Here is a 20,556-nt window from a genome sequence, read left to right as displayed (position 1 = left end):
CATTACCCGGACTCCCCAATTATCCGTGTTGAAGTTGAGTTTGCTCCGTTGTCACTGTTAACAGGGATTACGTCTATAATCCGTGATTTCAAACTTTTTTTTTTTAAAATAATAAAACGAATTCGGGGCTTTACCGTTTTAGTTAACAATCAATGAGAAACACGCGTGTATGTATTAACATATTACATATTTAAAGATATGTATGTATGTACTTATAAAATTTGAAGTACGTAATACATGCAAATTTTGGTCTCGATTTACCGGGTTTTTCGATTTCCCGTGATGGCTCTGGTCCCGACCGTCCCGGATAATCGGGGTCCAACTGTATATTAAACTGACAAATATTTAATTTTAAATTAATTTCGTCAATTGTAACGAAGTTATTGATAAAAGTCACTGTTTTTGAATAATCGTTCCATAAGACATAGTCCCGCGATCTTGATAAGATTTGGCTCAGTTATTAACGGGTATATTCAATTAAGAAACTCAACTTTCATGAAAAAAGCTTAAAAAATAATAAAGTTATTGAGAAAAGTCACTGTTTGTGACTGCCGTTTGTGTGACAGCTATATGATATAGTAATCCGATCCTGCTCAATCCGAGATATGTAAAATTTCCGCATTTCAAAATTAATCTTTTTATTGCTGTAAATCTATTTTTACAGCCTCTGTATTAATATTTCAAATTACATGTTAAATCTCTTGGTAACTTCAAACTTAACGGTATTTTTTAAATATTTACCATGAATGTGAAGTTAGCTTTTTAGCCTTTTTTTGTTTGATGTTGCCATCATTTGCTCGACTCGTCGCTTCAGTGCTAGGCCGCAACTGACAACATTCAGTTGTTGACAATTTGAAGAGTAACCGAGACAAAATAACTGCATCCGAATCAATTAAAAATGAAGCTTGAGGAATTTTCCTCTACTACCACAGCAGATCCAGATATCCAGCATCCAAAAGATGCCCAATATATTTGGCTGCCTTTTCTCGTTCTTGTTGGAATATTTCTACTTGCCGGTTTGGTAAGTTACTTTGCTTATCGCTAATGCCCGAATTCTTATTCTATTGACACAAGTGCATTTATTTACATAAATTGTTCATATCTCTGTATTTTTTTTTTAAATGTCTGTAAGTAGGTCTATGCCATGTCACGTAGCCGCTGTTTGTCCTCCCGTGATAAATGCTGGTGCTGGAAGCGCAGAAATAACATTCGCAACGGCTATATAAATGTGGATGATGGGGATTTCGATTCCGATGTGTCCATGGCTTGTGGTGATGAATTTGGTGAAAACAGGGCCACAGCCTGTCTACTAAATGGACGCCTGCACATTGATAGTGTAAGTAATCCAGTCAGATTTGATAGAATGGTGTTAATATCTTATTCATGCAGCGTCCTTCTGGGCATCCAGCGCCTTCTCCAATTGTCAATTCACTTGCTGCCTAAGAGAAAAGTAAGGATGATTATGGAACCAGTGGCCTCGCAAAAGACTTTAACATTTAGTTTAAAGCTAAATAAGACATTGCACTTTCATTTTATTGTCTTCATTGCCTTAGTAACTAAGAGACAGACTAATCATTTATGCATATTGTACCTAAATGTAAATGATAAATCAAAAAACTATGTAAAACTGAAACTTCCTTAACGATCAGTATCTGCGGCGCCTAACAGACGTGTTGTCAAGTCATAAAAACCAAAGAAAAATGCCCCACCCAATGTGATCCATAGAACGCGCGGCACAACGCCAGCAAAAAGCCTGAAAAGAAAAACAGAAAGGTATTTTTCATTGAAAACAAAACAAATTATTTACATACCCACTAAAACCTCTTTCCAAATATATGCTATGTAATATACCCTGAGGTGTTTTTCGACGAATCGAACTGTCGCGCTCCGCCAGCATAATGCGCGTCTTGACCACATCCAATGGTGTGGTTACAGCAGCTGAGATGCCACCAGCAACGGCTCCGCACAGAGCCACCGTCAGTGGTGAGGACTCGTAACCGGTCACTGGAGTCCATTGTAGTTTAAAATATTCCCACAAAGGAAACTGTATCAAGCTGAAAGGTATCTCACGCATTATTGTGGATCCAAAACCCCGATAAAGACCTCGACGTAGACCCTCTGTACGATAGGCACGCATAAGGATTTGAAATGCCGTCTGATGTTGTCGGTTATGGTGTCCCAAAAGTGTTTGGGAACGTTGCTTGGCAATCTCTACGGGCACGCGTATAAGACAAGCAACCTATAAAGATCGATAATAATTACAATTGAAATATGAAATGAAAGGGACTCATCGTTTACCACTTCGGCAGCTGAAGCCGCTGCCATGTGAACATAGGGAGAATTTTTGGTATTACTAATTGAGCTTAGGAACTGTTTGCCACACTCGTAGGTACAGAAGAAGAGAGCCGCCGTTGGAGCACTACCAGCTGCCGCTGGAGCCAATCCTTTGTAGATGCCACGAAATCCACCGGCACGCCAGAAACCCAATTCACTCTGAAGTCGGGTTTTTACAGTGTCAATGGGAAACAGAGCTATGTCCACCACGACACCAGCGACGCCTCCAGCCTGAAAATAGTTATTGGTCAGGTGATAACAATTGTATTTCAAATTCTGCTTCTTTACTTACAATTAAAGCGTTTACGAAGGAAAATTTGGAAACCGGTTCCTGCATTGCTTTACAATATCGTCCTTGACTTGTAATCGTAAAGTATCTCCTCTGTCAATTGCTAGTTAATTTCAGATATATGCTCCCTTTCTATCTCAAGTCCACATTTCATTCAGGTTTTTGTTTTAAATTGATAAACAAAATCCAATGCGGTTGTTAACGTAACATTTTTCAATAAATATTAAAAGTCCGGCAACTCCTGGCAGCAACATATGATTCCTTCTTTTTAATAATTTGAATGAAATATGCTAAGTAAAGCATTTAGAAAGCAAATGAAATAATATTTAATAGAGATAATTAAGACGATCTTAAAGTTTTTATTTGTAATTTTTAAAATAATTGAATGTTGTTTTTAGCCATTTTCTAGCCAAGTTAATCCGTGGCCGAGGTGACAACTCTAGTCAGCATATGTTCTCGTTTTGGCCAGGGCAACAAGAATTTAAAGCGCATTTGGCCAATTTGCTAATAATTTGCGAAAAAAAGGAAAAACAATAAATAGTTCAACCTTTTTTCATTAAAAACATGGCTCTACGCTTGACACAAAGGTTACTGCAGACGCAGACCCCCTTCCTAACCCGCGTGAGTTTAAAATTTTGAGTAACGGCAACAAAAAAATTTGAAATTACATAATAATTGTTCAAAACTAATCCTCTAACTAATTTATAACACTCTGTCAGGGCTATCCGTTGCTTGTGACCAAAGAGAAGACTGAGGATGTGGCTCACACCAAATCGACGCTGCATAAGAAAGTCACGGTAAGTTGGAGGAGAATCGGTAGGTCAAGTGAGGTTATAGCTAATATATGTATATATGGATGTTTGTAGGGAACAGATATCCCTTCGGCTCAGTATGGCGGACGCCATGGAGTTACCATGCTGCCTGGCGGCGGCATCGGTCCCGAACTGATGACCTATGTGCGTGAGATATTCCGGTACTGCGGAGCTCCCATTGATTTCGAGGTTATCGACATTGATCCATCCACGGAGGGCAACGATGATTTGGAGTATGCCATCACTTCCATCAAGCGTAACGGTGTGGCCCTTAAGGGTAATATTGAGACCAAATCACAAAGTCTCGCGGAGGTGTCTCGTAATGTGGCCATTCGTAATGAGCTGGATCTCTATGTAAATGTGGTGCACTGCAAGTCCTATCCTGGCATTCCTGCGCGCCACCAAAACGTTGACGTTGTGCTGATTCGTCAGAACACAGACGGCGAATACGCCATGTTGGAGCACGAATCGGTCCGCGGTGTGGTCGAGAGCATGAAGGTCGTAACTGTGGAAAATGCTGAGCGTGTCGCCCGCTATGCCTTTGAATATGCCCGCCAGAATAACCGCAAGAAGGTCACCACCATTCACAAAGCCAACATCATGAAGCTATCCGATGGCCTGTTCTTAGAGGTGGCGAACCGAGTGCACAAGGATTACCCCGAACTGGAGCATAACAACATGATTATTGACAACACTTGCATGCAGGCCGTATCGAATCCCCATCAGTTTGATGTCATGAATATGACCAATTTATATGGTACCATTGTATCGAATGTGATTTGCGGTCTTATTGGCGGCGCTGGTTTGCTTTCTGGCAGAAATTATGGTGATCATGTGAGTAAGATTTCGATTTCTGCAGCTCCTTTTCTAACCTATTGTTCTCTGATCTGACAGTATGCCATCTTTGAGCCTGGCACCCGTAATACAGGTACAGCCATTGCTGGCAAGAATATTGCCAATCCAGTGGCCATGATCAATGCCAGTATTGATATGTTGAATCACTTGGGTCACAAGGAACATGCTAATGTCATCTATGATGCCACCTATCAGACAATTGTAAAAGATGCCATACGCACACCCGGTAGGAATGATTCCTATATAACATTTTACATTATCTGATCACCATCTTATCTAATTGTTATATTTTCCATGTTTATATACAGATTTGGGTGGCAATCATTCGAGCACCGATGTTGTTGAGAATATACTCAAAATCTTGAGTGCCAAGCGTGTGAATTGGTAAAATTAATTATATAGAACCCCGCATATTTAGTCTCCTATTTGTTCTTTTATTTGTTGTATAAGAATTATTACGACATCTATTCGCTTGTCCTTTATTTTGCCGTTCGCTCTATATACTTCACATCTGTTGAGACTTTGTATTATAGTTTCATGCTCTATTATTATTATTATTATAATTACTATTCTTATTGTATTATCTATTTTGAAACACACAAAAACAACTGTAAGTGTTATACTTTGCTAATCGTTTGTAATTAACCCACAAAACAAAATCAAACACACAAACTAATTATTTGAAAGCCATTGTAAAAGCTTGTCTTGAAAACAATTCGTTGTTCAATTTGTAAATTTTTAAGTAGAAAATGTACTCCACACCCACACACACACACACATATAGACACCGACACCCACACAAGTATGTAGTTTTGGATCGTCCTCTCAATGTATAACGAAAAATGTTTTATGTGCAAATTTAACCGAATCCTTTTTTCTCTCATATATTTTCTCTCCCACAACCAAAAATGCTTATCCGCTCTCCATCCAGGCCACATGGAAACTATTTCAACCAATTTTAGGCAAAAACAAAAAAAAAAAAGAATCAAGAGAAAAAGAATATTAAGATAATAGACCAAAATTTATTAACCCTCAACTAAGCCAATTTGATCGAACTGTTATACAGGCTGTTTTAATTGTTTTGTACTCCCCGCCCCAAAAAAAAAATTGCGTTGCTTTTACCCGCTACCGCCCTCCCTCCAAATGGCTAAGTGTTATATTGTGTGTTCTGTGCACATCCGATGTCCAAAAAAAGTGTTAAATATTCCAGGTAATCGAATGAATTTCATCTACACTTAATTCTTGTTTTGCCATCTTTTCATATTCCATACTCTAATCCTGATTTATGCGTTTCTATTTCACAGATTTCTCCTGCCGACGCACTATCCCCTCTCCCCAGATACGTTTCAGCACTTGTATGACCCTGCAATATAATGCTCTTTTAAACAAACTTTTTACATATAAATTTAGATTTTTCTCCAATTTTGTATTATTTTTATTTGATTTATACCGAATCCTTCCAACCTGAATTTCAATTGTAAATTATATATATTTGAAAAATAATTCTAATATTCGCCAAAACAACAATCTTCAAACAAAATGTATTAATTCTGTTCGAATATTTATTTAATGAAAAAAAAAACCAAACACACAAATAGATAAAACTAAAGTCAAGAAAATTCTTTGAAAAACAAACTAAACATTGTTTTAAATATTTTGGGGAATCTCTAATATTTGAATTTCTAGTGCAAATTGTTGGGATAGGTTCTGCCTGGGATCATAAGACGAACAGCCTCATGAATACGGCTTATAATTGCTCAAAAGAGGATATCTTTTAAAAAACGCATTGAAGAACAAAATTTGAATATTAAGGATCAATCGGAAATTTTTGAGTAGAGCTGGACCCCGGTTATCTGGGATCTTTTTCCCCGTTTCAATCGGGAATCAATGAAAAAGTATACACACATATGTATGTACAACATATTTACATGTTTAGTGCCCGTTTGTTTTAAAAATATACACTTAAAGATTTGCAAGAAAGAACTACGTAGAAATTTAGCTATCTGTTTATCGGTATTTCAATTTTCCATCATAGCTATGATCCCAACAGTTTCAGACTATGGTAAATATTGTACATAAAATTACTTTGAAAGAATTGGAACATTATAAAGAACATTGAAGAAAACCAAGTATGAAGATTTAAAGTAATAATAAAGAATTATTTTGAAATAATTAGATTAATTATAGATATCGTATTTATGCAAATAATGTCTACAGGTTCTATTTTGCTGGATGCACTAGTTGAAAAACATTCTGAAGCTGTGTCTATATAGCCGTATTTTGATAGTACAATCTATAATTTTTTTCTGATTTTTACACTACCCGAAAAATTTATCACATGGTGGCTAAAATAAAACCATCAGAACTATGGATGCTGATGAGAATTAATGTGGACGGAATTTTATTTTTGCAGACATTGGACAGTCGGACAAAAAAAAATTCGAAATAGCAATCTTGTTGGGAACTTTGTTTCCTGCTAGTTAAGTTGTTTAAAAACATATTGGCATACAGATTGACCATTCTTTTACGTGGAATGAGTTTAGGAATTTCACTTGGCAGCCACCATTATTAACACTTGAATAAAAGATTTTCCATTTCATCGGTCACATTTCTTACTTAGTTTTTTTTATTTAAACTTAAAAAAAACGACGACAAATTGTTATCCAGTTGAATGCTTAGAAACGCAGCTTCTGGAAGAACCACTTGTTCTTGCCCTCCTTGTACACGGACTCGAACTTGACGCGGGTCTGGAAACGGTGAGTCTTCCGCTTGACGGGATCCTTCAGATCCTTGGGCGACAGCTTCTCGAAACTGATGTCATGAGCCGTATAACGGGTGGGCATCAGATGGTTGTAGTTAAGGCTCCTGAGGAAAGGCTTGATCTTGGACTTCTTCTTCAACTTGTTCTTGCCCATCTTCTTGGTGACCTTACGTGGGTATCTGTCGATACCGGCAACCAGAGCGTGACCGAATGGTTTCTCCGGTGTGCCATCATCAGAGGTCTTGACAATGATGGCTTTGCGGCCAGCGTAACGTCCGCTAAGGACGATTACGATTTTGCCTTGTTTCATAATTTTCCTCATCTTGAAGGCTAACGGAAGAGAAAACAAATTCAACAATTAGTTTTTATCACTTTAAACAGTTGCAATTTCATTCAATAATAATAGTCGTATCTGCCATTTTGTGTTCACTAACAAACCGAAGTGGGTTTGTTTGTTTGCAATTTTGTTGCTCAAAATAAAGATTTTTCTTTGGCATATTTAGTGCATTAAGTAGTTCACAGATTTATTTTCCACTACACCGCTTATACGATATTGATTGATAATTTATTTTCGTAGATTTTTACGATTTTATTTTTCACAACTTACAGGTCTGTTCGTTGACCGGAAAAGAAAGAAAAGGTGACAAGAGGCAGATTTTGACAGCTGGAAGGGGTTGCCACACCATTGAATTTCAGCCAGGTGGCCATCATCTGCAATCACTGTGGTAGCGCTGCAGTGTTGCCAGATCACGATTTTTTTTTTCTAAAAACGCTAGCGTTTACTCACGCGATTTAAAACGCGTGAGTAAACTGCTCGAACATTTGAGTAAACGCGCGAACATGTTCGAGTTCGTGAGTAATGTTGTTTTTACGTTTGAAGTTCGCGAGTAAAGAAAAACCCTAAGAAATAAAAAATGTTAAAAAAATGTTTGTTAATAAACTAATTGGAGTTTATTTTGTAACTTTATGTTTATTCATAAATGGAATATACACCGACATAGATCGTGTAGATGACACGAACCGATATATTTATTGACTCTCGCATGATTTGCCAGCGACAAAAAAAAAGCCGCACTTTAAGGTTATTGCAACTTTTGCCTTCTCTAGCTCGGGGTTTCCCCAAATTGTATTCTAGTCGCTTAACTTTTATTTTGGGGAATCCCCTCGATTGTTTTCTTCACTTTTTGCAAAATTTTCGACTTGTCGGTTGCTAAAATTTCATTTTGCGGAGATTCAATTTGGTGAACATTAAACATTATGGTTAAAGGAAAACAGATGACCCTCACTGAAAAGGCCAAAATTATTGCTTTGGCTCAGCAAAACGTGTCGAATCGTGAAATAGCTAATAAAACTAATTTTAATGAAAGTTCAGTTCGACGCTTTTTGAAAAAATATCGTGAGACGGAGGAATTGGGGAGGACGAAAGGATCAGGCAGAAAAAATTGCACAAATGAACGGGAGAATCGCGTTATTATGAGAACGAGCCTCCAGAATCGCTTCAAAAATGCCGTCGAAATTGCATCTGAAGTGCAGCAACGATTTACGAAAGAAATTTCGGCTCGGACTATTCAACGTCGGCTCAAGGAGATGGGCTCGATAGCAAGGACACCAGCCAAAAAACCTCTTCTCAACCAGAAAATGAAGACAGCTCGCTTAAACTGGGCGAAAAATAAGCAAAATTGGGGTCAATTTGAATGGTCACGGATCATATTTTCTGATGAGTCCAAATTTAATCTTATTGGACCCGATGGCTGCTTGAAAGTTCGGCGCAGAAACGGAGAGCGATATTCGGAAAACTGCTGTGTTGCCACTGTTAAGCATTCGCCTTATGTTATGATATGCATTTCCAAATACAAAACAGAATCACTTATTATGCTTCAAGGGATGGTGAATGCAGAGAAATACAAAGAAATCATTCTCAGTGGACTTGTGCCTAGCATTGAGTCGATTACTGAAAGAGAAAAAGAGCCCATATTCCAGGACGATTCTGCACCTTGTCATCGGGCGCGCTCTGTAAGTGGATTTTCAAGAATTAGTCATTCCGATCATTTTTTAATAAACTTTAACTATCCGCTAACCACAGATATCAATTTTGAAGTCAGAACTTGGTATTGAGTCCTTAGATTGGCCAGGGAACAGTCCTGACCTCAATCCTATTGAAAATGTCTGGGCCCTTATGAATGCCAAAATACGAAAGGAAAAGCCAAAATCATTACAGGAATTAATGAAAACGATTGAAAAAGTGTGGTTCGAGGATATAACGGCGGAGTATCTGGAGACTTTGTACGAGTCCATGCCGAATAGGGTCAAATGTGTTATAAAGGCCAAAGGTGGCACTACCAAATATTGATAACTTTATAATTTAATTTAAAAATTCAGAATGAAATATTTTGGACTATATTATAATTTATATTAACAGCAAATAGTTTAATTAATATGAAAAAATTTTGTTTTTGTTGAAAATTCTTTGTTTTTTTACTTAATAATTTTTTTACTTAAGAGGACCAACTTAGTGAAAAATCAATTAATTTGTGTGATTTCAGAAAAATTGTTTTTTTTTAATTGGATAAAAGACGTATAAAAATTAAATTTTTAAAAATGTATGTGGAATTAATCCAAAAAAATTGTAAATTAATCAATGCATTGAAATTTAGATGAATCTCTGAGCAAAGAACGCACCAATTTGCAAAACGGCCGGGTGCGGCCTTTTTTTTGTCGCTGGGTGTACTTTTATGCAGATGTCAAGCTTTTTAAGTGAGTCACCATTAGCATCGTTATCCATGGAACACCCTTTTTATGAATCAATCCTGTTGAAATTTCAGATTCCACATTCGACGCACATCTTGCCTTACTCGCCGACAGTTGCCTCCGCCTGGTTGAGCAACTCCCAAGCCAAAGACCGTGCGCAAGGAATATATAGGTACCCTACAAGTCCCGTTTTTGTCAGACTGGACGTTGGGCAAACTGGGCAAGGAAACCGTCGTTCAGGAATGGAAATTTAAACGTATCACCGATCTGCGCCAATTGCATCTCAATGGACACTTTGAGTGTGCCTATAAGCTGACCAATCAATTTGGCTATTAATTCGCCAGCAAATACAGTGGGCCGTTGGAAGCCCGCTGGCTAAGTAAGAAACAAATTATCTAAACCACGAATTGATTTTATTCTATCCATTTCTATTTGTAGCTGGATAAATCAACTTGTCGCAGCGCCTTAGACCATTTCAATGTCGTTTAGATCGAGTTGTGGACAAAACGAATTTCGTTGAATTGCAAGCGCTATAGAGCGAAAATCTTGGAGACTTCCATGACCCAGGAGCAGGCACATTTATTGCACAATTTAAGCCGTTGCCAACAGAAGCAGGAGGAACCGCGAATAAGTGTTTATATTGTAAGCAAAAGATTGTCCAATAAGTACCTATAGTTAAAAGCTTCTTAAAATAGCAGCAAACAAATTTGCAATAAAGGTAAGACGACATCAGTTGTTAAATGAAGGCTGACGCAATGTCAACAAAGATAATCTTATAAAATTTCATCATTTGTAATAATCATAATATTGATGATATTATGATGATCATATTAGCAAATTAATTTAAAGTATTACATAGAAACTTAACTTTTAAATTGCCATAACACCCGTATATCAAACTACGCTTAAACATACAATATCGAAAAAAAAAAACATTAGCACCAACAACTTCCAGTAAGTACTACTAAATCTATAAATTTACATTAACAACAGATTATACATGCAAAGAGCTGAATTTACTTAGATAATGTCAACCACACAAAAAAGAGTAACTAAAAGGTTACAAATTTATTTATTACAAAAATATTTTTTACGAACTAAACATATTGCGTTTTGCGAATATATAACATTTCTGATTTCGATTCAACAGACATTACGTTTTCTTTTGGATAATTTTAAAAGTATCCCGTCGATTAATGACATAGCTAAGGGCGGCAGCAATTGTTGTGGCCCCCGTTAGATACCAAAGTCCATGGAGCATAGGATGATCTACAAGGAAGAAAAAGGAAAGTTGACATTGCAAGGTAGGAAAACAATTCCACTAATAATACGAACCCAAATAATTCCAAATTGGGGCACCTAAACTAATGCCTATGGTGGCCAATTGAACTCCAGTGTTCACTTTGCTTATAAAAGTTGGTTCCAATTGGGCAGTCACATGGGTGGCATCAAAATAGCGCGAAAAGGTTTTCTAGAAAATGGTTTCGTTTTTAGTTCTCAACAATTAACTTGCAAGTGTTTTTGTTTACATACTGGCGGTGGCAGACTTATGTAGCGTATAATAAAACCAGCAGCTAACAGGAAGACATCACGGAACACAACAATACCAGTCAGCCACATGGGCAGGAGTTCACTGTAGCACAGTGAAACGACAAGGCAACCCATAAGCAATTTATCTGCCATGGGATCTAGGAACGAACCCGCTTTGCTGGCCTGTGAGGGCCAACGTCGAGCTATTTGGCCATCCAACTATTGCGAGAGAAAGAGAGTTAGTTACAGAATCCATAAAGTAACAAGAGGACTCACCAAATCTGTGATGCCAGCGACAACCAGCAGACTCATACCCAAAGTGAAATCTCCTTGAACCACCACATAGCCAATGTAGGGCGAGAGTATGGCTCGGCTTATGGTCAGCAGATTGGGTATCGTCATGATGTTCTCCCGTTCCTCTCTGATCTCGACAATCTTTTCGCGGACTCGCTCTTGGACCTTGTGACGAGCCTCTCGTATATCGTCGACCAGCACATTTTTCCGTTCAATGAACTCTGCCCTCTGCTTGTCAAGGACTCCCTGAAGTAAATCTCGACCCTGGATGGTACGCAAGTGCAGTGATTGCTTTTTGGCATCCGCATACAAGCGTAGGCGAGCCACATCCCAATTCCGCCGCTGATTAATATCCAAAAACGAGATGCGTATGAACCCAGTAGCTGCCGCATAACGATTCAGACAATTCACAAAGCTGCTGCCGCCCACGCCCAGGACGTGCTCCAATGCTGTCGAACCCCCCAGGTGCAAGGCACCTGCACTCATGGGTCGCTGCATTTGCCTGAATATGATGGCAGGCAGCATTATCAGTTCCAATGATCAAAAAATGTTCACATAAATTTCAATGTTTTTATTATTATTTAATCGGTTTGCATTACTCACGAACTTCGAACGTAAACACAACATTACTCACGAACTCGAACATGTTCGCGCGTTTACTCAAATGTTCGAGCGGTTTACTCACGCGGTTTAAATCGCGTGAGTAAACGCTAGCGTTTTTACAGAATTTAACAGACTCAGATAATGTTAATTAACAGATAACACATTTACTAACACTGCTCGCCCTGGGAGGACTGTTAAGTTAACAGAGTTCAGAGTTGGTTTAACATTACAGTGTGGGCGCCACAATTTGAATTTCTTCATGCTTGCCTTGACAGTAAATGCTGCTGGTTACTACTGACCTTGCTTTTTTACTTTTCATTTCATCTCGTTTTAATAATAAATAAAAGCCAAGCACTAAGGTCAGCTGCTGCTGCTCCTATGATGGCACAAAGCATATTTAATGAGCTGCTGCCACAGACCGCAAGTCATTTAATTGGATTAATTTTAATTACACTACCACTCAAACAACAATAACAAAACAGAAGAAGTAGATGAAGGTGCGCGCAGAAAAAGTAGCAGCAACAGCAGCATCAATCGTCGTCGTCGACGTCGACTTTGTCGTCATCGTCCTTGTCGCTGAATATTTATGCAAATTAAGTTTGGCCGGTAAACGTTTGTTACTTGATGTTAATTTTTCCTTCAGTTGTGTTTTTGGCAGCTTCACTCAAAGAAGTGTCCAACATCAAGCAAGAAAACTGTACAAAATTAAAACTCTGATCATGTTCCTTTTCTCTTCTTTTATTTTTTTTGTGTGGGCCATTAAGCTTGCACGTACTTGCTTCATAATTACCCAAGGTGACAAAGAAATTGTCAGGGTGCTGCATCAACAGAATTAATAATAAACTGCATCATTGCCAGAAACAGAACAGCAGAAAAAACAACACTTACAACATGATGAACAATGGATGGGGAATGTCATGTCTGTCAACTTTCATTTTGATGTTGAGCAAAAAGAATGTTAATTTTCAACATCCTGTGATTTCTGAATACTACTCAAGCGCTGAAGGACGACTGCATATGACGGAATAAGGGCTTTGGGGGGAAGGACAACAGGGCGGTAGATAAGGGGGCGGTGAGTTGGACAACATTTATTTTTTTTCTTCTGTTACGCATTTTTAATACTCTTACTTTTTGTTAAAGTATCTTAATTCGTTGGCTCCTTTTTTTGTAAAAATTAGCCTAGTTTTCGGGGTGCTTTTTTGGGAAAAGTTTTGTTTTCTTTTTTAATGTTATTTTATATGCAGTTTATTTGCTTATTATTATTTCGGTTTTTATTCATATATTTAAACATATTTTAAATAATTTCATCTAGAAGAGCCCATAGTCTCTATAGCTTTGCATTTCAATAGTTCATTTTCATAACTTAATCTTCAATATATGATTGACTTTAAGTTTTCATACATAAATATATATCTAGCTAGTCGATGTTTATTGGTGTTGTTTAAATTTGATTTACATAATACGTTAAGTTTCTTAAGTGCATTTTTGCTTCGCCTATTTGCTTTTGCACGCAACTTCCGCTTTTTTACATCATCTTTATGCTCCCATTTTTTATATATATTTTTTTCCCACGCCTCATTGCGCTTCATTAATCAAAAGTAATTTTCCGCCTTTTCAGCTCCCTTTCCATTCTCTCTCACTCTCTCCTTCTCACCCACCTGGTCAAGCGAAGATGGCAAACGTCAGCGGCAGCAGCGGCAGGAGCAGCAGGAGCAGCAGGAGCAGCAGTAGCGACAGCAATGAACGGTGAAGAAATGAGAGAGAGAGGAAAAAAATGTTGGCTGCCATTTTGCATGGCGGCTGGACATTTCTCTCTTTCTTTCTCTGTGTGTGTGTGTGTGTCGCTAATTAACTGTTTTACATTAAGTGGCCATAAAGGCAGACCGATGGGCAAGCATTTTAGTCTATTTTAATGTGCTTGGCACAGCAGCAGGCGTGATCGGCTTGGTCAATGATGGAAAATAACCAAAAAAGAAATTATGTGAAGAAACCCAACCCATTCCCCGTTGGCCATTAGCAATGGGCCGGGGTCTATCTCTTACTTAAATGATTTACGGCGGCTTTAAAGACCAAAAACCATAAAAACCTCGAAACAAAATAGCAAAAACAAAAGGAGAGAGAGAGAGAGAGAGAGAGGCAGAGAGAAAAAAGAGAGTGAAAGAGATACATGAAGAAAAAAAAACCAAAAACACAGAACAGAAGCCATTTTCTGTGTTTTCCTTTGTGCTTAATTTAATTAAATATGTTACTCTGCTATGTACACTTGCCTCTGCTGCTCCTACTGCTGCTTCTGATGCTGCTGATGCTTGCGTTGGCCTTTTGGCTCTTCGTCTGCCGAAAATGGTTAATGTGGTCTGAGCATAAATTGTGGCCAGCTCATTTGGTTTAAATTATTTTGTGGATACCATTGGCAACTAGGTTAAACAAATGAGAGCCAGACTGAAACAGAGACAAAAGGAACGAGCTAGAGAGAGAGAGAAATGATGGAAATATTGAATCGAAAGCTGCTGACCAACTAGTTTTAGATTTATCACCTCAAAATGTTACACGTTAAGGATAACTTTTGGAAACTAGGCAACTATAAATTGGCACAAAAGAATTTTATTTGATATATCATATTTTCTAGACGAAATTGTTTAAAAATCAACATTTTATCTGTTAAAATAATGGTCAAAAACTAAAAAATGTTCGTTATTAACCCAAATGTGAGACCAGGAACTTTAATATGTAGATATCTTTAGGTACATCGAATTCCTAATTGACTTTACCTACACATTTTTCTCACTGTATAAATTAAAGTAAATCAAAATGTAACCACAATCAAAAGTTAAATTTGCGGTTAAGGTAAAGTTTTCAACTAAATGCCAGGTGCTTCTACTCTCTAACTAATTTCTCTACTATTTGTCCTGAATGCCGAGCAATTTCTATACATATATACGTATATAGAAAATTCCGCCCACAAATCAACAAGCAATGACGACTAATTAGACTGAAAAAAAACCAAGAAGTAGAAGGAAAAACTCGAAAGAGTTACTCTCCACTTGCTTCACAAGTCCCAACAATGATTCCCAACCACAAAAGAATTCTCAACTATTTTCAAGCCGTGCCCAGGGCTGGACGTCTGCCCTCATTCCTTAAGACCCGACGTCGTCATCATCATGTCCCCGTCCATCCTGCCTCATTCGTCGATTACTGCTCCGGCTGTGGCTGCTGCTGCTCAACCAATGCTTTGTTCTAAGTTATCATCCCACAAGTGGCGGAAAACTTTCGTTTTACAGTGTCGCCATATTCTTTATTTTTTTTCTGTTTTTTTTTTTTTTTTGCTGCTCAACTTAAAAGAAGATTAAACCCCCAACTGCCTGGCAGGGATGTCGTCGTTATAAGGGGGTCGCTCTTAGCAGCGATTTTATAGTCGTTGACGATACTGTCCATTTTCTGAGAGGTTTGTGGGGCCGACACTTGTCGAAAGTTACGCGTAATTACAACAAAATGGGCGGGTCGGTGTTGGTAATGGGCGTGGTTGGGCGACAAAGTGCCGCCGTCATAGTGTTGAGGCCCTCATGCTGCGGGCCTAAGTTTAGTTGATGCCTGACATCCTAGTTCGGTAGCAGCTGGAGAAGGAGAGAACGTAACCCAGACTATGCGGGTTGGCCTGTCCTGGCCTCCTCATAGAGTGAAAGGTAGGTGTTGATAAATTGTGGAATTAAAGGATATTGTTGTGGGATGGTTAGTTAAAGGTTTCGCTTACAAATTAACAAATATGCCTGAACAAACACAAGAATAATGCGGGGGACAGTCAACAAATAGAACAAAGAATCTCCCAACCCAATTTTACACAACAAAAATTTATCATTAAGGCTATTCAATAAATTTTTTATTTGTGAATCAGTTTTGCTTACTTTTTGTTTAAGTATTTTCTGATACTTTGATGAAAAATTTGTCATTATCTAGAAAATAATTTTAAATTTTTGCTTTCTTCTTTTAAAGAAATGTTTTTTTTTTTGTTTATAAAAACCGAATACCGATTCGTTAAATTTTTTGAATGTTAAATAGTTTTTTTGCTTGGTCTACTTTTTAATGAGTTGTTCAGGACTAATTAAAAGTGTAATTAACTCTAATTACCTCAGTTTTTTTTATTTTGCAATATGCGAGGTGTTTTTTTTTCTCACACTTCTTAACTTCTTTTATTGCTGGTAAATAAAATTTATTTTAATTTGGAAATTAAGCTCAATTCAATGCCTTGATGGCACAGAGTCTCAATGTGTTGAAGCCAAGAACAAAAAAACAAAACCTACTTAAATAGCCAAGACAATGAAGTCATGTCTATAGACTGTGGCCATCAATCAAAGAGTCGTATGAAAACTATAATAAAATCATTAGCCTGATAATCCCCACCCACTGTCAGTCCCTTATACACCTAGAAGAAAACGTTTTGCCAGCCGAAATCAAAATAAAATCATCAGCCTGGAATGATGATGAATGGTTTTCGCCATGGTTTTCTATGGCCATTTGGGCCATGACAAAATCTTTTTGCACTCCAATCTCTTTTTAATAAACAAAACACACAGAAAAAAAAGGAGAGAAATGATGTTTGGGGTGGGGAGCGGCATATGAGCCAAATGATTGTGCTGGGAACATGGCTCGAGCAACTAACACTCAATGGCACCAAAGATGGGCATGAGCTTGGTCATGAGAGTTGGACTCAGCGGCATCATTATCAGACAGAAACGTCCTTGCAATCGCCAGGGCTATCTCCTCTCAACATTTTCGGTAAGAAAAATGAAAATGTTTAACGAAAAAAATAAAATACTCACGTTTTTCCCAAGCGAACGTGATTCAATTTGTTTTGTTGGTTAGAAAACTAAAATACCAAAAGTAGAGGAAAGCAAGCTCAAACCAAACCAAAAGCAGCGTAAGCATAGCGAAAGAAACGAATAAAATGGAAAAAAGAAAACAAAATAATATATATGCCAAAGAATCATGGTCAGGCGGACAGTGGTGAACTATACATACATACATATATACAAAATGTGGGCGGGGCCAATAGACAACTCCCTGTCCTCTTCCCACTTGCTCGCTTTCTCGCTACAGGCAAGAGTCTTAAAGCCAAGATCGTGGGCGGAACTAAAGTATGAATGAAAATGACTGCAGTGCAGAGTTCTATTTGGTGTATGTGTGTGCGTGTTAGTGCCCAAAAGTGGGCAATGGAAATAGTAAACATTTCATGAAAGGTTGGCCTAAAAAGTTTGTCAACAAATAATACATAGATTCCCGTAAAAATCAACGAGTTTGGTTGTTTATTTTGCTATAAAGTATAGAAGATTATGCTCGGATATAGCCAATCACTTTAAAATTGCATAAACTATAAAATTTTCCTATTTATTTTTTGATTTTAAGGATATCTGAACTAAAGTTACCTTTAACTTTCAATAATCATAATAATTGATTAAAGAAAATATTAGAAAGCTGTAATAATTTATAGAAATTTCTTATTTGCCTCTTATTATGACTTTTTAACGAAGAATCTCTGTGGAAACCCTCGTTGTTAGCCCCACATGAGGTTGCTGCTTTTTGTGTTGTCCAGACTTGGTTTTTGGTTCTGGACAGACTGAACCACATGTCGAAGGTCGTTTTAAATTAGTTTTGCCATTTTTGTTATTTTCTTTTTCTTCTTTGTTTGCTCATTCTATTTTTCCCTATTTCTTTTCATTTCTCGTACTATTTTTTAGTTATTTGCCTTTTTTAGTGTAGTGTGGTAGTTGAAGTAGAGCGGCTATGGGATTTGCCTGCTGCTCACACAAACATTCGGCACATTTCTTTTTGCCCCGTTATGACAATTATGTTTAGACATTTGCGTCACGTAAGTAAGAAAAACTGTTTTGGCCAAAGAAGAAGAACCAAAAAATGCCAAACTCACGCAGCGCCCAACTGGGCCTAGGGCAACACTTAAGATTAAGCTATTGGTAGTGGCGGTCCTGGGGTGGTAGTCATGCTGCTGCTGCTGCTGCTGAGTCATGCCAGTTTCAGTTTCAATTCGCGTTCATTTTGTTCAGGCCTGATCCTTGGGTTGTCATGTCATTCTCGAGGAGAATCAACAACTTTATTCTGGTCGAAATAGCTATTACTCCAGATGGCAGACTAGTAGATGGAGGTTGGAGATGGTAGCCTGTGAGCTTACCTCCTCCGATGTTGACAACTTGTGCATGTCACAAAAAGTAATAATAAAATAACAACATGGGGCCCGACAGGTGCCACATACTCTGTCCATATCACATACACTAAGCCGATGCTTGGCATTGTGACCAAAGATTGAATTGAAAAACGAAAATCGTTTTCTATAAAGTGGATACGTTTCATTGCTTTATATTTATACAGAAATCAGAATTGAAATTGTTTGGCAAACAAAACACTAATTAAAATTTATTTAACAACTTTATTTTCGAAATTTTAGCAAAACAAAGAGACAATTTAAATAGCATTAATTTGTTTAAAAATTCATTCGCAAAATAGTTGACAATATGAGGAATAAATTAAATAGTTTTTTAACTGCTTAAAAGTGATACTTTAAACTAAGAATAACTAAAAAATAGTACCTAATTTCTTCCATGATTTAGAAAAAAACTTAATAAAATTAAGTCCATTTTAAGGAATTGAGCAGACAAAAATGAATAAATTTAAAGCAACTTTCGCATTTGCCCTTTTGTTATTCCTTGTCATATTCTCTTGATTTCATTTTCTTTTCTTAAGTATAGAAAGAGAGGAAGAGAGAGTGAGGAGGAGGAGTTTTGATTATCAACTCAAGGTTATTGGCAAAAAAGTGAATTCCAAATAAATCTTTCAAAAGTTTCTTAGTTTTTGTTTTTGTCAGTTTTATTCTTTACACCTTCTCTTCTCTACACACTGTGCCATGTCAGAATCAGCTGTGGACAATATTTGCGACATTTCTTTTATTGGAATTGTCGTAAAAGTCGATAACAGAGAGGCACAACCAAAAACTGCCAGCAGCAGCAGCAGCAGCAGGGTAGAGGAGGAGCATGAAACTCCCACCAGCCAGCAGGCAGCAAGCATGAGCCAGAATACAGTCAGGTATAGGTCACAAGCAATTTAATGTCAATTTTGGTATTAAACGTGCTGGCCAGCAATTCACCTGCATCTCCTACTCTCTGCCTGTCCCCATATCTCTCTCTCTCTGTCTGTTTGTCATCCACATGGCACTGAGTTTGTAGTTTGGCCAAAGAAGTACCCTCTGGCACACGCATTCGTCGAAGAACTAGTTGGATGACCGACCGACTGACTGACTGACTGGCTGGCTGGCTGTGGGTTTGCTTCTGTCTCTGTTGACTGTGTGTAGTTTTAGATTTTGGACAAATAAAGCTATACCAAATTAATGTTGATTTACTAGAGGCATTTGATTAAAGGTAATTAATTATATTCCAGAACTTACACGATTTGTTTTTGTATTTAATTAGATTTTAAACATAATATTTACCACATTTTGCATTTAATGGAATTGTGACCCTGAAATGTAGGCAACACTTTTTTCTCCTCAACTCAAGTGGCTGCAAATGGCAGTTGAATTGTTGTTATGTTGTGATTGTTGCAAAAGCATGTCGCATTCACACACAAACACACACACACATAGAACCGCAATGAACTTTTTCCGTTTCTCCTTTTGCTTACAAGAAACTGCTGGCAAAATGTAAGGACACAAAAAGAATCCAAAGAAGGGGAAGGCGAAAAAATATACCATAGTTGCGCCCGCTGCGCTTTCGCCCTATGAACATCTGGTGATGGCGTTTCAAGTTGAAAATTTGCAAACAAGCCAAACGACGCAACGAAATGTATATAAATACTTATACATATATATGTACATTTATATATATTATAAATATGTGCGTGTGTGCGTTTATGTGTTGTCATGTATACACATTCAACTTCCAAGTTAAGTTGAGGTCAGCAATAAGAAGCGGACAGAGAGAAAAATGAGAAAAATTTATTTAAAAATCTTGATTGACATGCTGTTACATGGCATACTCTTTTGTTTATAACCATCTGCTGACGTAAGCGCAAAGTATTAAACAATGTCATCAATAAAAATCTTTGCAACACTTTTGAAGTCAGAGTTTTCTGTTATGTTTTCAATCAGATCATAATCATATATTTAAAGTTGTCGCATAAATGCTTTTAAGATTGAACTATAAATTCCTCAAATAAATTCTGAAAAATTAATAATATTTGTTAATCGATTAATTAGAGATAATAGACCAAAACTTACCAGAAACCTAAGCATTCGTCTTTAATGCTTTTACTTTTAGAGAGTTTCGAATTGC

The 20,556-nt window shown here is 37.5% G+C and overlaps 5 protein-coding genes and 1 long non-coding RNA gene across 7 annotated transcripts; 3 read left to right on the top strand and 3 right to left on the bottom strand.

Annotated features, from left to right (window-relative positions):
• Positions 1 to 811: 811 nt before the first annotated feature.
• LOC6650252 lies at positions 812 to 1,633 on the top strand. The gene is made up of 3 exons (XM_002073941.4): positions 812 to 1,021; positions 1,136 to 1,336; positions 1,390 to 1,633. The coding sequence occupies exons 1-3, from the start codon at positions 899 to 901 to the stop codon at positions 1,441 to 1,443; spliced, it is 378 nt and encodes a 125-aa protein (XP_002073977.1). The 5' UTR covers positions 812 to 898; the 3' UTR covers positions 1,444 to 1,633.
• LOC6650251 (S-adenosylmethionine mitochondrial carrier protein homolog) lies at positions 1,496 to 2,838 on the bottom strand. The gene is made up of 4 exons (XM_002073940.4): positions 2,627 to 2,838; positions 2,299 to 2,565; positions 1,812 to 2,239; positions 1,496 to 1,753 (listed from the first exon to the last, which is right to left on the bottom strand). The coding sequence occupies exons 1-4, from the start codon at positions 2,669 to 2,671 to the stop codon at positions 1,639 to 1,641; spliced, it is 855 nt and encodes a 284-aa protein (XP_002073976.1). The 5' UTR covers positions 2,672 to 2,838; the 3' UTR covers positions 1,496 to 1,638.
• A 234-nt stretch (positions 2,839 to 3,072) lies between these two features.
• Positions 3,073 to 5,817, top strand: LOC6650250 (isocitrate dehydrogenase [NAD] subunit gamma, mitochondrial). Of its 2 annotated transcripts, XM_023180862.2 has the most exons (7): positions 3,073 to 3,244; positions 3,343 to 3,420; positions 3,490 to 4,269; positions 4,330 to 4,516; positions 4,599 to 4,674; positions 5,222 to 5,500; positions 5,595 to 5,817. In XM_023180862.2, the coding sequence occupies exons 1-6, from the start codon at positions 3,188 to 3,190 to the stop codon at positions 5,250 to 5,252; spliced, it is 1,209 nt and encodes a 402-aa protein (XP_023036630.1). In that variant the 5' UTR covers positions 3,073 to 3,187; the 3' UTR covers positions 5,253 to 5,500; positions 5,595 to 5,817. The 2 variants fall into 2 exon arrangements, with proteins under 2 accessions (XP_023036630.1, XP_015032256.1); XM_015176770.3 differs by lacking the exon at positions 5,222 to 5,500 and having other exon boundaries at positions 3,074 to 3,244.
• Positions 5,818 to 6,884: 1,067 nt separating this feature from the next.
• Positions 6,885 to 7,739, bottom strand: LOC6650249 (60S ribosomal protein L27). Its single transcript, XM_002073938.4, has 2 exons — positions 7,659 to 7,739; positions 6,885 to 7,381 (listed from the first exon to the last, which is right to left on the bottom strand). Exons 1-2 carry the CDS (start codon positions 7,735 to 7,737, stop codon positions 6,966 to 6,968), a joined length of 495 nt encoding a protein of 164 aa, XP_002073974.2. The 5' UTR covers positions 7,738 to 7,739; the 3' UTR covers positions 6,885 to 6,965.
• Positions 7,740 to 9,658: 1,919 nt separating this feature from the next.
• LOC111519474 lies at positions 9,659 to 10,564 on the top strand. The gene is made up of 3 exons (XR_002724386.2): positions 9,659 to 9,805; positions 9,874 to 10,178; positions 10,238 to 10,564. It is a non-coding gene; the product is annotated as an uncharacterized LOC111519474 (long non-coding RNA).
• A 288-nt stretch (positions 10,565 to 10,852) lies between these two features.
• On the bottom strand, positions 10,853 to 12,230 carry LOC6650248 (probable cardiolipin synthase (CMP-forming)). Its single transcript, XM_002073937.4, has 4 exons — positions 11,606 to 12,230; positions 11,333 to 11,548; positions 11,135 to 11,270; positions 10,853 to 11,068 (listed from the first exon to the last, which is right to left on the bottom strand). The coding sequence occupies exons 1-4, from the start codon at positions 12,146 to 12,148 to the stop codon at positions 10,953 to 10,955; spliced, it is 1,011 nt and encodes a 336-aa protein (XP_002073973.1). The 5' UTR covers positions 12,149 to 12,230; the 3' UTR covers positions 10,853 to 10,952.
• Positions 12,231 to 20,556: the final 8,326 nt, after the last annotated feature.

This window comes from Drosophila willistoni, chromosome 3R (assembly GCF_018902025.1).
Source record: "Drosophila willistoni isolate 14030-0811.24 chromosome 3R, UCI_dwil_1.1, whole genome shotgun sequence".
Lineage (NCBI taxonomy): Eukaryota > Metazoa > Arthropoda > Insecta > Diptera > Drosophilidae > Drosophila > Drosophila willistoni.
This window is presented reverse-complemented; position numbering and strand designations above follow the sequence as displayed.